The 18,185-nt window shown below is 39.3% G+C and overlaps 1 protein-coding gene across 1 annotated transcript in view; it reads right to left on the bottom strand.

Moving 5' to 3' along the window:
* Positions 1 to 8,146, bottom strand: part of LOC118244782 (cytosolic phospholipase A2 epsilon-like) — a 30,989-nt gene extending 22,843 nt beyond the window's left edge. The window contains exons 1-4 of the mRNA XM_050710847.1: positions 7,973 to 8,146; positions 5,802 to 5,874; positions 818 to 954; positions 394 to 525 (exon numbers count right to left, since the gene is read on the bottom strand). Coding sequence (XP_050566804.1) covers positions 394 to 525; positions 818 to 954; positions 5,802 to 5,874; positions 7,973 to 8,146 — 516 coding nt within the window. The remainder of the gene's footprint in view (positions 1 to 393; positions 526 to 817; positions 955 to 5,801; positions 5,875 to 7,972) is intronic.
* Between the last annotated feature and the right edge of the window lie 10,039 nt (positions 8,147 to 18,185).

The following is an 18,185-nucleotide window of genomic DNA, read 5'->3' as shown; positions in this document are numbered from 1 at the left end:
GAGCATGTAGATGTATAATCTGATTATTCTGCTAAAACACCAATTTATCAGATCTAGATTCCCACAAAAAGAATCAGCTGTGTTATTATTATGACAGTTCAAATTGGATGAGAATTCAGAACTTGTACCAAGAACCAACACACTGTGCCTGATATATTCTGGATGAAGGCACCAGGACAATTACTTCTAGCTGCTTAGAATTTGATCATATAGATTTGTTCTTATGCAAAACAACTAGCATGGAGCATTGCTACAGGGATTTTAATTCTTCCTTATAATAGCAGGAAAACACAGTTCAAGTAGTTTTTTTTTTTAATAATGAAACACTGTATGAGGATATGCTTAGGTGGAATGACAGAATTTGCTTTTGTTCTCACTGATTCCATTGCTCACCAGTGGATTCAGCTGAAACTTCACTCGAACAGTACGTCCTACGGTGAGTTTATCTATGTCAAAGAGAACTGTGCAGAGTTCATCATCCCTGGTGATTGTATCTTCATCACAAACCTTTAGCTCCAGTACATTCTGTAAAAAGAGTTTAAGAATTTTATAACCTTTCTACATCATCTTTCAAAGAGCTCCATAAGGCAGGAAAATCTCAAGACTAGGATTTCTTTTTCCTCTCCAATTTCAGAAGAGGAAATTTAATAGCTTCTTACTGTTTCTGAAGAGTGGATGTTTACGTAACAAATAGCTGGAACAGAATAATACCAAGGAGGATGTAAGTAACTGTAGTTGCTGTAGTTTTGCATTATCTATTTATTATCTGCAGATAATGAATAGTGAAAAGCATTTGAAAAACATTTATTTTCATTACCTTGACTCGTCGGTCAATCTTATAGCAGAAAGCTTCGTTCCAGACTGGGTTTTTGCTGTTCCTGATGGTTCTGGTCCGAACCTTCTCAGTTGAAGCAGTAGGCAACCACAGCGTCACATAGCAATCTGAAAGGGTGACTGCATAACAAAAAGATGAGCAGAGTGACAATGCGCCTAGAAAAAGAATTACTGCAATGTGTAACTTTAACACTAGTAAGTCTGAGATAACACAGTAGGGGATTTTTTTCCTAAATTACATAGAGTAAGGAATAAATAATACAATGAGGCACTCACTGGAAAATAAATATCCTCACACATTTGTCATGCTCATTCCCATCTTTTCACTTCTAGTTAAACTTATTTTTCTCTTAAACATTACTTTTTATTTGAAATAGCACTGTACTCCACGTGTAGTACAGTAGTACACGTACATGTACTCCACGTGTAGTACATCTATCCATGCTGCGTATAACTCAATATTCATGATTGTCCAAATGACTGGGGCAGAGAGTAGGCTAATGTTGCCAAAACACAAGAATAGTTAAGAGCGTATGCCCTCTCCCATATGCACTCACATCAGATGGCTCCTGTATAGCTCAGGCAACACACCTCAGTCTTTGATCTGGGGTGGAAATAGACTTGTCTTCTAGCATGTCCTCCCCAAATGCTTGTTTAAATGAAGACAAATTTTATTTATGTATTTATTTTAGCCAAAAAGTGTTCCCCCCATTAAAACTGAAAAATTTGATTTCCTTGTCTGTTGTGGTTTAGCCCGGCTGGCAGCCAAACACCACACAGCCGTTCGCTCACCCTCCCCCCTCCCTCTCCGGGATGGGGGAGAGAAATGGGAAAGTGAAGCCTGTGAGTTGAGATAAGGACAGTTTATTAAGACAGGGAAAATAATAACAATAATAATAATAATAATAATAATAATAGTAATAATGTGTACAAAGTGATGCACAATGCAATTGCTCACCACCCGTTGACCGATGCCCAGCCTATCCCCGAGCAGCCGGCCCCCCCACCCCGGCTAGCCACCCCTATATATTGTTCAGCATGACGTCAGATGGTATGGAATACCCCTTTGACCAGTTTGGGTCAGCTGTCCTGGGTCTGTCCCCTCCCAGCTCCTGCTGCACCCCCAGCCTGCTCGCTAGCAGGACAGAGCGAGAAGCTGAAAAGTCCTTGGCTTGGTGTAAGCATTGCTCTACAACAATTAAAACATCAGCATGTTATCAGCGCTCTTCTCATCCTAATCCAAAACATAGCACCCTGCCAGCTACTAGGAGGAAAATTAACTCTGTCCTACCTGAAACCAGGACATTGTCACAAACCAGAATGTGACCATTTCATATTAATATATCTGAGAATTTTTAGAAGCTTTGTCTTTCTCATGAAGTCTTCTCTCAGCACCACTGCTATGTTACTCTTTATCCTACTTCTTTCTACTACTCTATCTGTTGACTGGAAAATCTTGCCATCGTTCCTATCTGGGAAAGGAAACACCACCACAGATGTTAGCTCCTTCCATATTCTGACCCCCTACATCTGGAGGGAGAATCACCACAGAGTGATTTACAGAAGCTTGTTACAGACTCCAGCGGCCTTGGTCTCATACCTGTAACGCAATTCATATTCTCCAAATTTCATGTTAGCAATGTTTAACCAGTCATCTGATTCTCACAGGAACCTTGTGAGTCAGAAGAGGTCAAATAATTCAACCCATAGTCAATGCCTGCATCATACCCCAAACCTGTAGCAGTATTATTACATTATATTAAGTACAATTTTCTTCATATATTTCCTCTTTATCTTTTAGTAACAGCTACAGAATTAGGTTATTCTAGCAGATGTATTTTTCTCAAGCTGTGCCCTTATCACGCAATTAACCCATACTACTGCAGTCAGGAAAACCTTGGTAACAATCGTGGGAAGGACAGCATTTCCAGGTGGTGCCCTTAGCCAGTTGTGATCAGAAAAGCAAAACCTAAGACCTTCATCAGAGGCACAAGTGTGGGCAGATGAAAATTTAAATAGTTCTTGGTGATTAATACTACAGCTTCTATTTTCAAAGAGCTTGACATGCAATGATTAATTACTTCACAGTGGCAATGTAAGGATTAAGCAAGTGCCTTGAGGAAACTTGAATAACTTGCCCAGGATCCCATAATGCATCAGCATCCGATCCAAAACAGTCTAATTTCCAGGCCTATATCTAAATCTATTAAAATTGTCTTACACTGCAACACTAGTAGGGATAAATATTTTTAAAGCATGCTTATTTTTCACTAGTAAAATAAATAGTGATGGAAGACTCAAAAACCAAGCAGAAAGATTCACTTCAGTAAATTAAGCACAAATACTTGAATAATGAGAAAATATGAAAAAAAAAAACAAACACTGAAATGGGAAACACCAAGGTTTAATCAGAAAATCAGTAAAGCTAAAGCAGAAGAAAAATATTAGCCCAACATTGTAACAAAAAGCCAACTGTTACCATTATAAAGAGGTAGAAAAGGGGTATTCTCCTACACTTGAAAATTCTGAGGCTTTGATGAAAGCTAACTGAAATGTTGCATTCTCAAACATTTTTTTTTGGTGCCTCAGAACAGGCAAAGCCCATCTGCCATATCCTTCCCACTATAGACAAAAAGACACAAAACTTACTTCTCCCCACAATAATCTGAATTTGCTCAGAAAACAAGTTTTCGGCTGAAAAAATACTCTTGCTTCAGAGTTTTCAAATCTCTCTGCCAAATACACTTCAAACAAACCTGTGGAAAGCCAAACCCAAGATCTGAATTTGGTGCATTTTAAGGGAATAAGGACACTACATGTATCCATTGTTGGGACCTGAACACAAAGAAATAAGGCATTATGTTGTGACAGACAAACTAGTAGCCTTCATGAAGAAAGACCATACTATTCACGGTGGTAAGGAGCAATTGTGAGTAATTTGTTCCTGAGAAGGACAACCACAATGAACTGAAGCATAAGCAGGTAACCTGCTGGAGTAGACAAATGCACACACAATTGTGCATGCAGGGTTGCAGATGCAATTGCAGTGACTGCCTGGTCGGATCACATACTTGGTTGATGCAAATCACCACTTAGACATTTGAACATCTGTGTTTTTTTGTTGTAGTTGTTAAATAAAAAGGCAATGCATACAACTATAAGCTTACAACTAAGTGCATATCTTTGAAAAATTTAAAATATATCTTTAATCTCTAAGAAACCCAGAACTTTACATCTTATAAAGCTCTACAACTGTGTCTACTGAATCAAATCCTATTTTCAAATTACATGGCAAAAATTACCAAAAAAAAGTTTGATAATCCCTAATTTCTAGATTAACAAGCATCAAAATATAAGCAGTAAATAGAGAATTCAGTAAATTGTAGCGAAGTTTTTATAGCTGGAAAATATAAGGTACCTGATAAATAAGTTCACTAGTATTACACTGTGGAAAGTGCAGGATTAGGTAACAAAGAATACCACAAGTGAGCGAAACAGATTTGTTCTCTGATAGTAATCATTCATTCAGAAACAATTGTTGCACAACTTCCAACAATATTAACCCTATCAGCAACCACCAAATCTAACTTCTGACAACTTTTCCCCCTATTATTGACCCATCACACCACTTAACGTCTCAAAATATATATATAGTACATTACCTGAAATTTACAGTTGGTTTCCTAAGAAACTATGACACACTGCATGACATTTTGAATGTACCAGAAGACAATTAATTTTTAGCTACGCTCAGCAAGATTTTGGAGAAAATATTGTGGACTATTCCTCTTTCATTTACTTCTTTCCAGTTTATTGTTGTGGTCTTTAGATTTGGGACTTTTTCTACTTTCTTCATCTTTGTCTTTTTCCTTCATGTCTTTCCAACCTCTTTTACATGAAGCTTCACCATGAAAGTGACCCTCAGTGGCATAAGTGCATTTTGAGAGGCACCTGAACAAGTCCCAGTGCACTCTGGAAAGCAACCCACATCAATGGAAATGAAGCAAACTCGTCAGTGAATTGGAATGTTTTAAAAATTCAGAATTGAACCAGTCCCTCCACAGAGTTAAGTGCAATGTCTAGACAGTAAGCACTGTTCTCTCCACCTACTCCAAGTCCCATTCTCCCACATAGGATTTTCTTTTTAAGTTTGCTGCCACACTCTGGTCAACAAGCTGATGCCCACTAAAGTATGCTGACACAGAGAAGAGGAATCGTTACAGGACTTCCACAATGGGATATTATCAGACTCCATAGACTTCTCTGCTGAATACATTTTTTTTTGTCTTGGGGTAGTTACTCTATTGACTTTTGTTCTGTGATCACACTATGACATTTTTCTCTTGCAGTCTTTATTCTAGACATCTTTTTCTTGCTTCCTTTCACAAACCTCACTCTAACTCCTTTAAAACTTTCACAGTAGCACTCTATTTTCATTTACTTACTTTTAAATTGTTCAGCCCTCTAATTAAACACATTCTCAGACTGAATTTTATCATCTCTTTTTTTTTTTAAACAGAATCTGCAGAACATCCATATGATTATACTTCCATTGTTTTCATAGACTTTCCTGCTACATATGATTTTACATTTGCATCATCAGTCCTCTCCTTCCTTCTGAACAGGAATTCTGTTGGAAATACTCAGCTTTCTCACCCAAAAGTAAAAGAACTTCCATAATTTAAAGAACAGCTCTCTGATAATCCTGATGCCACAAGGATAGGAAATAACTATATATATAACTTGGTATGAAGGCATGAAATCAAATGCATCACCTTGCTCAAGTTAGCCTCTTTGCACTTAGGAGCAGAAAGCAATGCTGCAGTATCACAGTAAACCTAACTCTTGAAAGCTTACAGCAACATATGTCAGTATTCCCACACAATTTAAGGACCACAATGATGACCAAATATTTACTTTACTTTAAGAAACTGTAAGAAATATTTGACAATTGCAGAAGTACTCACGCAAGTCTGCCTTCCGTACGTTCCTCACTCTTAGTATTTTTACAGTCAGCAAGTTGAAAGGAGATACTGGTCTCTGCACAACAATTAAAAAAAAAAAAGACAACATTGAGATGAGGATCATAATCTATAGTCAGAATAACGCATGCTGTAACCCTGAAGTTAGAAGTACCGGAGTAGTTGGAAAAACTAGATGAATTTTTGGCTCAGAACCCTTTTCAGGTCTGTTTAAGCACCAGCAGATTTCAGACCCATATGAGTTGAGAACAGCTGCTGAGTTTAGTTTGATAAGGATAAGTTCTAACATCACTCCTTAACTATCACAGTGAACACCCCTAAAGCGTACTTCTCAGTGTCCTCAGGTCCTACACATGCATGGCCTGCAATATAGTAGACTGCCTGTGAGACAAGAGTAACTGTCAGTAGCTGTGCAGGTGGACCTAAGTGAGCAGCACAAGCTTCCATACAGTCTAAAAGACCAGAAATGTAGCTGACAGTCAGGAGACATTTCTCACAAAGGCTCTGTTCTTCAGCCCTAATTCCCATCAGAAAGATACAAAACTCTTTCCAGAGATGATCCTGGGAAGTAACTCATAACTCTACTGGTTATCAGACACCTTAGGCTAACAAATATTAATTTCATAATACCTCATAACTTTTTGTGTTGTGGTTGACACGCTTGAGGGAAGGGATACCATCCAGAGAGACCTTGACAGGCTTGAGAGGCAGGCCTGTGTGAACCTCATGAGATTCAACAAGGCCAAGTGCAAAGCCCTGCATCTGAGCCAGGGCAACCCTAAGCACAAATACAGGCTGGACAGAGAGTGCATTGAGAGCAGCCCTGAAGAGAAGGACATGGGCGTGTTGGTTGATGAAACATGAGCCAGCAATGTGCACTTGCAGCCCAGAAAGCCAATCACATCCTAGGCCGCATCAAAAGAAGCAACAATGACAATCAGAGAGCTGGAGCATCTCTCCTGCGAAGACAGGCTGAGAGAGCTGGGTTATTCAGCCTGGAAAAGAGAACGCTCTGCAGAGACCTCATTGCAGCCTTCCAGTACCTAACGGGGACCTACAGGAAAGCTGGGGAGGGACTCTTTGTCAGGGAGTGTAGTGATAGGACAAGGAGTAATGGTTTTAAACTAAAAGAGGGCAGATTTACAATTTACATTAGATGTTAGGAAGAAATCCTTTACTCAGAGAGTAGTGAGTTCAGAGGGTGGTGAGTACAGAGAGACACTAGCACAGGTTGCCCAGAGAAGCTGTGGACGCCCCATCACTGAAAGTGTTTAAGACCAGGATGACTGAGGCTTTGAGCAACCTGCTCTAGTGGAAGGTGTCCCTGACCATGGCGAGGGGGGGGGCTGGAACTAGATGATCTTTAAGGTCCCTTTCAGCCCAAACCATTCTGTAATTCTGTGTACAATATTAATATGTCTTATTCCTCAGGCTATAATTAAACTTTCTCCCCACTTCACTTTGGGGATAACTACTTAACATGTTTCTCTCCCCTTCCATATTAACATCTCCTCTGTTTCATTTGTACCATCTTTACTTTTAAAACCTGTGTGTGTGTGTGTATATATATATATATACACACACACACACACACACATACATATATATACAATCATTTCTCTTAACATTTTCTTTAAATTGGTGTTTAGCTTTGAGTATACTGGTTCTATATTAGACCAGAAATGGATGTTTTGTGCCCCAGAAATGTGTATAATCTCTCCATATATACCAACTGGTAAGAAAATTATAACTCTCCTCATAAATACTCTCATGCCTGTATTCATAGACTATTCATACTATGCCCTAATAATGTAAATATAGTGTCCTGACACAACCATGATTTTATTACTTCTCATCTGAAATGCTGATATTATTCACAAGAGGCAAAAGTAAAAATGATTTTGCTGATGTTAACTAACCATCTCTTTCATACACACTACACACTTTGACAGAGCATGTCTTTCCAGCTGCAGCACTAGTCTTATCCTGTAGAGTTTCACAACACTTGGACAAAATTAACCAAATGGAACTATGACATGACATTAGACCCTAACACAACATGATGAAGCAGATCCTTGTCCTCACCAATGAAGCCCTCAGCCTCTCTAAAATGCAGTTGAGATGGAAAACTGCCTCCGAGAAACAACCTGGCTAACCCCTAGTGTATCCCTCTCCCAGTTCCCTGAAGGTCCACAAGGGGCCTGAAGAGACAGAGCTGAAGGCCAGTGAGCCACTGGCAGAAGGGTCAGAGCAGTCACTGACACAGGCACATTCGTTCTAGTTGATGAGACATCAGCCTGTCCAGACCCTACTGCAGGGCACAGTTTCATGGTGCAGTTTAGAAGCACCTAAAGTGTCAGCTATGCGATATTTCGGCAGACCCAAGGGCTATATGTTGCTTGTCAGGTAGGGTAGATTGTGGTATCTCACTGCAGTCCTAAGTAACGTACTGAGATAGGATTTAAGATTGATGCTCCTGTGCTCAGCTTTCCCCATTAGCTGGGCATACCTACTTACGTGGTTCCCTGCTCAGCTATTATAATTCCCATTCCAGTGCACCTAACTCTCCAAATACATTAAATCAGTCCTCAATGCCTCACCCTGGGCTGTAGAAATTTAGAAGTCAAACCTTATAGCTCCTAAATTTAGGTGTCTGAATGCTTTGTTACATTTAGATCCCAGCAACTTCCTCGAAGTCACACAGAAAAAAAATATTGAGGAGCATATCTTAAACTGGATCATCTGTTCTCAGGCAATGACTTCCAAATCATTAAATATTCGAGTTGGAAGGGACCCACAAGGATCATTGAGTCCAAATCCTGAATCTTTCCCTTTAGTCTGATGATGACCATATATCATAGGCTGAGTGAATTCTGAGTCCAGAAGCCTCCAAGGTCAGCTATTACACATACCTCACCTTTCGGCTTCTCTATTTATTTAGTCTGAGACCTGACTGTTACCTCATCAGCCGGAAACACAAGCCAGGCATTTTAATAATCACTGTTGAAGCTACTTAAATATATGAGATTACAAGAGCAGGACTTGGTCACACTATCCTACGTCAGATAAAAGTTCAATTAAGTCCTGTGGCATGTTTGTGCAACCCTTACATATCTGTTCCTGGGGAAGTCAATGGAACTGTTCACAACCATGAGTGCTCATCTATATGAATACGAGTAACCTAACCAGGCTCTAAAAGCATTATATTTGAGTAAAATTCCTTCTACATTTCTACAGAAGTGTAAAAGACCAATGTCTTTTACAGATTTTTTTTCCTTGGGGAGGCTAGAGTGTAACACATACGACATTCCCAAGTTAAATCAAGTGAAAAGGCAATTATCAAAGTAAAACAGTGTGTCAGATATATTTGGAGCAGAGTACTCTTCCCTTAGCTTTCTCTTCAAAAAAGAAATTGAAATCTCATTACTAACTAAAAACTTGGAAAGACCAACAAAGAAAACACTCAGCCCTGTCAGAAAGACTGGTTCTGACCTCTGTCAGGTCTGTGGCACCTTTTAACTTCAAAGAGTTTTGGAGCCTCAAGGGTGGGCAGGATTTCATAGAATCATTTCATTATGTTACCATGTCTACCACCTCAGGCAAGGTCAGATACATAAGAAACACTTTCCTTGTACTGTGTGTTTTGTATTTAGTCCGCCCAATTTAAAATATCCTATTGCTGGGTCTTGTTAAAAATCAATGGAGCTCACTGGGGTTATCCCAGAATAAGAAGAAATGGAGCAGCATCGAATCAAGGCCTGGCTTTTTCCAAACGCTACGTAAAAATTCTGTGGCTTCAGACTGCCATTTTCATGTGGTTTTCCTTCTCTTCCTGTTTGTGATGCCACAGCTCAAATCCCACACTAGAACAAATCCAAAACTCAGAAGAGAAACTGAGTTAAACATTTCCACAGTTCAACATGTTTTTTTTGTCAATAACATGTTAGCCTACGTTATTTTGATATGATACAAAAAAAAAAAAAAAACTTTTTGGTTACTCAAATTACTGTTTACTTGTTTGTTTTGCTTCTCAATTTAGGGTCACTACCTACATTTTTCCACCAAATGTTTTATATTATCCTTTTAATTTAAATGGCCATTTAAGTTTTAATCACAGACATTTCATGGTTTGCCCTGAAATTGACTAGTAACAAAAGCTGTTTTCCTTACTGAGCTATGAAGTGACATAAAACAACTTAGATATTCTATGTTTATATATTTGCCAACTATGTTTACGTATTTACAAACTACTACCTACCAGGTAAAAAAAAAGGGGGGGGGGGAGGGGGAAGTGTCAGACCCTTACTGATTTCTGTCTCTGGGAGCCCTGAAGAGTCAGGCTCTTTCTAAAAGAGACTTCTGAAAGATGTCAATTTCCTTCTTGAAAGACTCAGGGTCGTACTCTATATCATATTTACTATATTCAGTTTGGTTTAGTCATGCTAAATACTTTAAAGACAAAAGTGAACTATACAGGTCTCACACCTAGAGACTTATAAACAAAATTAAAAGCACTAGGGAAAAAAATTAAAAAAGAAAAAAGATCCTGTAAACACAGGCTGAGTTTACAGGACTAAAAATAACAATTTATAGGATACTAGTATAGAGGGACTGGGATTCTATACACAGAAGCCTAAACATCATTTTAGAAGCTACGTCTTGAATAAACTCCGCAAAGTCTTGTTTTGCCATAGCATTTCTCTTTGACTGAACATAGAAGGCATCAAGTGGCTCTCAGGCAAGATCAGGCATCAGATACCATGGATAACAGCAAACATTCATGAGACAAAGACCAAAATTATCATTTGAGAGAGCCTCCGTAACACCACAAACTTCCACTAGAATCACATGCAACCAAAGCTCAAAACAAACCCATCTGGTAAACCACCACATCACTGAAGCAGGGCAAGAGCATCAAGCCCACAGCAAGTTTCTGAAGACAATCCTGTTCTGATGCCACTGCCCCCATTTGCTGACTCTTAACATCTTATCTGACATATTTTCCTCTATGCTAATATGTCTTAACATGAACATCTGCTAACTGCCCAGGAAGTTTTTATTTGCCTGCACAAAGTACTCATCCTCAGTTCAATCTCTAAAAAACACCCTGTTACTCTTCCCTCTCACCTCCCACTACCAGGCTAATGAGACCAGAGATACAAAACATGACACATTTATTGCAGTTTTACATGTTCCGAGGCTGTGTTTTCCATCACTGTATCGCACAGTGAAGGTTAAGTTCTACAACAGGTCATTACAATGCAAAGAAAAACTACTAAGAGCACTAAGAGCAATTGAAAGACCCACTCAAACACTGCCTTCTTACGAAGGAATAACGCACAAGGCAAGTGGGCATTTCATCCCAGGAAATCAATACACAAAAGAGGGCAGGAATTCAAGAATGAAAACATGTGAAGTACAAACCTGCCCAGATATAGCACAACAGTATCATAAGCATCTGAAAAGCAAGGCAATATTTCACCTACAGAGCTGAAGTTGCAGCTCAGCCTTTCCACGTTCAGTAAATATGCCAGTACAGTTTTCCCCCGAGCCATTGAATTCCCAACATTTTTTCTAGTGCTTTACATTCAGCACTGGACAGCATTTAATGAAGGGCCAGCTAATAACTACCTACCGTTCTCTCCGCTGTCGCTGAGGTGCCCGTAAAAGTCTAGGAAAAACAACGCAAGGCAAAGTTAAGAAAACTACATGTTCAACTTCTATTTTAGACTGACATTTAAAAACATCTCCCATTCAAAAACATACTTAGGGCTACGCGTATTAATGACGGTCATTAGGTGCTTTACTGATTACCAAACCCACGACAACAACTCTATGCCAGCTTGTTGTTTCCTTGACCTGAAGCTTTTCTTTTAAGCAAGCACAGTAAGTAACGCGGCTAGCCCAAAAACTTATCTTGAAAATATACACGCCACAAGGTTTTGTATAAGGCTAAAGTAAAAAAACACTCCTTGCAACCATGAGATCCAAGGAAGAGCAAACTTGCTTTCCCTAGCTTGCCCATATACCTGAAACAGCTTGTTCTCTGCTGTGACCAATTGAACTGGAAAAATCAGACAATTTTATCCACTTCATGATTGCTATGGGCCTTTATTCTTACCTCATTTGAACTTAAATTTGATCCCATTGCAGCCCCAGTTGCATGAAAGTCCACTGACAAAAGATACCAAGCAGGACAGGCTGGCAGGAACTCCTCATGCAGATTAGGGGTGGAGGAATAGGGATTTTATGACCAGGCTCTCCCGCCCCACCCCTTAATTACTTGCAGTCATTAGGCAGTCCCCTCCCTGCTTCCTGCAGCCTATTAGAGCACTTCTGCTGAGTCAGCAGAATGCAGAGAGATTTCTACCCACTGTCATGTTTTTGGGGGACGCTGAAACTACTTTCTGCCCAGGGATTGCTTTCTAGGAAATACTACTGTTAATGAAGTTTTGCATTTATACAATACTAACCCTCAAGTGAAGTGCTTGTTACTAACCAAATCACAGCTACCATAGTACTGTAGGGTACTAGGGAGAGGTCTCAACAGCTACTTTCCAAACCCTGAACTCAAGTACCTGTAGCAGTCCTCCTAGAGCAGCATGCAGTTTGGCAAGGTAGATTAACTCATTTCAGTGCCACAGCAAATTTATTGGCAGGACACATGCTTTACTGAATATATTTGGGCTTCTCTGTGCTAGTCTCTGCAACCTCACCGAGTGCTCGGTGTCCTTTTTCTAGAAATTTAGTGTACCCCTAGGAAGAAACAAAACAGAATCCCTGCCCAAAGAAGCTTGCAGTTAGAGCTTAAATGCAATGAGAGGGAAGGGAGGAGCTATAAGCAGTGGGTGGAACAGGGGAGCGGACAGGTCAGGCAGGAGAGGGCTGTGCTCTTCCACATGGGCCTGGAGATCCCAGCAGTTCGCTGGTCCTCAGAGATTGCTTTAAAGGGTTCTTGTATGTGTTCACTCTCACAGGAGGTCCAACAGACACCACAGGGGAAACATCTGAGCAAAAGACCCTCCCTGCTGCCTTTTTACTGTGGTGTGAATTGACTCATTGCCTGTAAGAGCAGCGTATTACAATAACCCTAAATTAGCATGTGTGCACAGACTGGTAGATTTCAGAGTGTGCAAGAGGAGATTCTAGCTCTGCTATACTCTTTCTTTCCTCTGTGCCTGATGACAGGAGGAGGCAAGTACACACTCTTGCATCACAGGACCCAAGTAGGGCACAGAGCATGTGGTGAGGAAAAGTTCAGTATCTTAAACTTATTTTTAAATCAGTCTCATTCATATTGGTAGCTAATTCACTTCGTGTGGGTAAAGAAAGTAACCTCACGAACTACAGTGGATGCTACCCTAATGTACTCGCCTGTGCCATGGAGGCCAGTATCAAAGGAATGCTGCAGAGGAAGAGAGGACATTGTCCAAGGAAAGTTGCTAGAGTAAAATCCTCTTTTCTCATGTGACGAATGTTCAGAAGGCCTTATCCAAAACACACAGTGCTACTACCTGATAGTTTCCATCTACACCATCTAATAACCTGCCACTTGCTCCATAGTCTCACATTGCACAGCCTTCTCAACAGAAATGGAATCAGAGTAAAATGGCTCATAGTCTGAACCTGCAGCACTTGAAAGGCTCTTTGAATGAAAGACCAAAAGATAGTTCCAATGGGTGTTAGTATCTCTACACCAAACTTCTCCCTTAATCTCCCTTAACTTCTGTCTTTATTACTTTCTATTTGTATTAAATGCTTATGAACAAATTAAGGCAGAGCAGTCACAGTTGAGAATCATCTATTTCTGCTCTTGCAAAACTAGTCTGTCCAGCTTTAGAAAGAAGACTATTTTCCTGCAGAAAATCCAATATTAAAAAAAAAAAAGTAGGAATCTACTTGCATTAAAAATGTCTGTAAAACATTCTTTATTAAATGAAAAGGGGATAGGTTATTCAGGTCAATTTCCCCAAGGTGTCCCAGCAGATACTATCCCGGAGAAAGACATTCAGAGGAGCCCTACCCTCTCCTCATGCAAATAGAATTGATTACTTGGTCCATTTCTTAGCCATGAAACAGAGCAGGTCACTTATACCATCCCAGCTATTTCACAGCCAATACAAGACTGCCTCAGCATTGCTTTCTCTTACTCACTTCACTTAAGATCCACAAACAGGATACCACCACTTCACAATTCAAATAATTTTTTCCAGAGTCCCTGTGCCTTCCCTCCTGAACAGCTTAATATTCTCTTTCTCAAAATAGCATCATTATTCCCATGCCCAAAACACGCCCCTAAATAACTCTCCTGGTCACCACCACCACCAAGTCTTGTTGCTGATGTTGCCTTCCCTTAACCACTGCTTTTCCCAGACACACACAAAGACTTTGGAAGATAAGAACTTCAAAAGCTCTTTGAAAGCCAAGAATTATGATCAACAGTATTTTCATTCATGCACTAAGTTAATGAAAGAACTAAACACTGAATGCTCATAACACCAGTAACAACATTAAGTTCTTGTCATCAGTGAGAAAGCTTTAACTGCTGATCATTTGTCCTCAGGGAAAGGTCATCACTGGTGTCTGCAAGGCCTATGCAATCTGCACCCAAACAAATTGTGATTTTGTTGTTTGTTCCAGTGTTGTGTTAGGGAACTACAAATGTGTCCCTAGGATTATGATTTCAAAAAAGATTTCTACTTCAAAGTTTAAGTATCTTGTTGGTTTTTTTTTGTTTTGCATTTTTCTTGAATTCTTCCACAATTCAAGGAGACTTTCAAAGACAAACATCAAGCATGCAGTCAATGTGTGAAATTACTCAAAGTCTAATAAGCCATATATTGGAACAGTACAGAGTTTTTTGACCATCACATTTCCAGAGTGAATAATATAAAACCAATAGTGTTCTTCGTATAGATGCTACTTGCACTCTTATTTTGTTTTTTAAAGACTATGGAGACCGTATTACTGACAAGAAAACACAAAGCAGTCTTTAAAGCTCCGAGCAATAATAAGGAAAGTAAAAAGGAAGTTATAACTTTCCTCTGCTCTTCATCTGCTTTGTAGTGTACATCTACATGCACACACTTTTGTATTTGTGTTAATTTAGACAAAGTGGAGCAAATAAAAACATCCTGTTGATCTGAGGCAGTCAAAATTAGTCAGAATGCCTTATTGCAAGCACCAGCTTCCCCAGCAGATATACAGTTACTTGAATAACATAAGTGCAATCAGTTGTGGGTAGCAGTAACAGCTGCATATAGCATCCTATGATTACCTCATATACTAGTTTGTCACCTTCTGATAATCCAGGACTACAGAAATGTATGACTAATGGGGGATTTCATATTGCTGCAAGAGAGAAGTACAATTGTACCACCTCTGTGATGACAATGGGAGCTGGTCATCATTTAATCACCTTAAATAGTATTTAAACACCTAAACTGGTGTTTAAATGAAACAAGAAAGGTAGTTAAATATCTTAAAACATGCTAAAGGTGTTACAAAATGACAGCTAGATGTCACATTAGAAAAGAAATATTCAGAACTCACAAATAATGCAAATTCACAAATAAATAAATACAGTGTCAGGTCTACAGATTGGGATCTTCTCTGGCTTCAGCCTTTCAGTCTTTTTTTAAAAACACATATCTGTAGGCTGCAAAATCTACACAGACCTCATCCTGCCAAGCAAACACGACAGAAAGCAGTCCAAAGTCAAATTCCAATTGCACAATGGAGCTAAGCTCAATAATCTCTGCACATGAGAAGATTTACCATGGATAAACAGTGCCACCTCCTTCCCCAGGGCCTCAGATTTCAGTCTCTGAAAAATTCAGCTTTGGATAGATGCTCTTTGATCTTCTAACTTCAAGCAATTGCACAGTGTAAAAAAATAGCTTTCATATTAATGCATCAGCGTTATATTTTCATATTTATACACACCTATCCTTCAAAACTCTACAATAGCCTTGAAGCAAGGGCTACAGAAACCATTCCATCAGTGCCTCCTGTTTCTTTTTCTGTCAGGTGGGAATCATAAGACCTGTATGGTGCATTGCATACAGATCTGCAGAGATGTTGAATGATAAAAGAGAGATATGGAGGTTGTCTGTTAGCTAAATAAAAATCAGGTGTCACTATGATTTTCAGCATCATACACTAAAGTCTGAGTTGAAACACCTAGAGTCAGAGTTGTACCTTTACAGAAGCAAGAGGAGAGCTGCACTAAATCTGTGAAAACATGACTTTGGAGAGATGCTGAATGAATACAGAATTTTGCAAAGGATATTATCTTTGAGACAAACAAATCAATTTAGAAATATCAGTAACAAAAATTAATTTGTTCAACTGAAACTATTTCATTTTTTCTTTAAAGCACATTTATAAAAATTTCTAACATAGTTATTTTGAACTAAAATCTTTTTAAGTTTTACTTTTTCCAAAGTCAAAGATCTTTCAGTACTGATATCTATCTTACTTTAACCAAAGGAACCTGTTGAAACAAATTGCTAAAGTGTTTCAAATGGTCTAAAGTGACCAGGGGCACAACTTAGAAAAAGTCTAAAAAAATCATTTATCACTCATTTGCAAGCAGGAGAGAACTTCGGTCTAAATCTGAATTCAAATTGCTCAGAATTCAAGGCGCAAAATCAGTCACTGAGAAGAGAAATTACATCACCTGACTGATACATATGAAGGAGGACTTCTGCCTTTAAAACACTATTGAGAAACTTGATTTAAAATGATTCCGCATGCCCTTGATATGTGTTGCAGAGATAAAGATCTCACTCCTCCTACTCACTCACAGGAAATAACTGGGTGGTTTTGCTATACAAAAATCATCAGTAAAGTATTGGCTCAGCCATTCCCAATATATGTAATCCTGGCTTCAGCTCTTTGCAAAAGAACTTCAAACCCAAGCGCCGTCTCAAAAAGCAGCAGCTCACGACCATCGTCTCTAACTCTCCTTATGCTCTGTAGATCTGAATCTCTCTCCTCTGTCTCCAGGACAATCTGAGGTTACCTGGCCTTCCTACCTTCATTCAACACTTCAGAAACCCTTCAAACAAGGTTTTCCCTAACCTTGTCAGACAACGTGTATGAGGCATCAGCTGATTAGCCAGTAGCTCCTTCAGCATAAGTGTGGCAAGACACATAGCCCAGGACCTTTACAGAGAGATCTACAGCCCATCTGAACCTGAACCAATTCTCAGAATATCACAAAGTCACCTCACGTCATCAGCTAATTAAGGCATTCATTACATCTACAGTCAGCCTGAGATATATTTGAGTCCTAACAGAGACTATAAATATTCACAGCTAATTGCTTCCAGGAGAGTGCCATCACATTTAGCAGAACTTGTGTGACAGGTCACAAATGAGTGTTTTCAAAAAATAAGTTGTTGTTCACCTATCTGGATGCAGATCAAAACAATTTTGCCAATGCTGAATCACTTCAAAAATCCAGCTGATACACAACTGGGCCTCAGCTCCTATTAAAAAATAAATAAATACCCACACTAGTAACTGAACTTGTTCTCTCCTTTGTTATTTTTGATTTACAGTTAGCAAGCCATTTGAACAAACATCTCTTCCCCTGTACTTTTACACTACCTTTCAGCATAACATCACAGGCGGGACTCTGAGGTATAGCTGCAATACCAACTGCAATACAAACCAGTTTTAACAGGACAGAAAAAGAGGCTTTTGCTTCCCCACACAAGTCAAATGAGCCCATCGTGGAGAAAACTCGTAAACCACTAAGGTAAGTCCACTGAATTTGGTAATACCAGGGAACATGCTAACCTCATGTGTGATGTTCAGTCTTTGGAGCCTGGTCCCAACACAAACAACAGCATTTGCCTCAGTTTCCCTCAAGTCAAAATATCAAGCTGCTAAGATAAGCAATTTTGACAGTCTAATATTTTCAATGGCTTTCTTAGCAGGCCCAGATTTCTTAAAATGGACTCCCCCTTTCCGCAGCTCATTCTAAGCCATCCTAATTTTCTGGATCTATTGCCAAATACTCACACCAACGCATCACCACCACACCTTAGGTGAGTAAAGCTCAAGGCCTAATGCCAAGTGTTGCAACCAGCACCAGTCAGTGGAATACGCCAGCACAAATTGTACTGCCCCTGTTACACCTTCCTGGAACTGTGAAAAGGATTATTGAAAAAATGTTTACAATACTTTAAAGATAAATGAAGTTTCTTATATCCCATAACATTATTGTTTAAAATTAAACTTATGAACGCAATTGCTCACAGAAAATTATTGCCATCTTAATGGTGAAACAGATGTTGAAATTACCCTAGCCAAGGTCCAGCAAAGACAAAAAACTGGCTTTCTGGTTAAGATTATGGG

The sequence above is a fragment of the Cygnus atratus genome, chromosome 5 (genome assembly GCF_013377495.2).
Source record: "Cygnus atratus isolate AKBS03 ecotype Queensland, Australia chromosome 5, CAtr_DNAZoo_HiC_assembly, whole genome shotgun sequence".
Taxonomy (NCBI): Eukaryota; Metazoa; Chordata; class Aves; order Anseriformes; family Anatidae; genus Cygnus; species Cygnus atratus.
The sequence above is the reverse complement of the archived record's forward strand: the minus strand, read 5'-3'. Positions and strand labels throughout refer to the sequence as shown.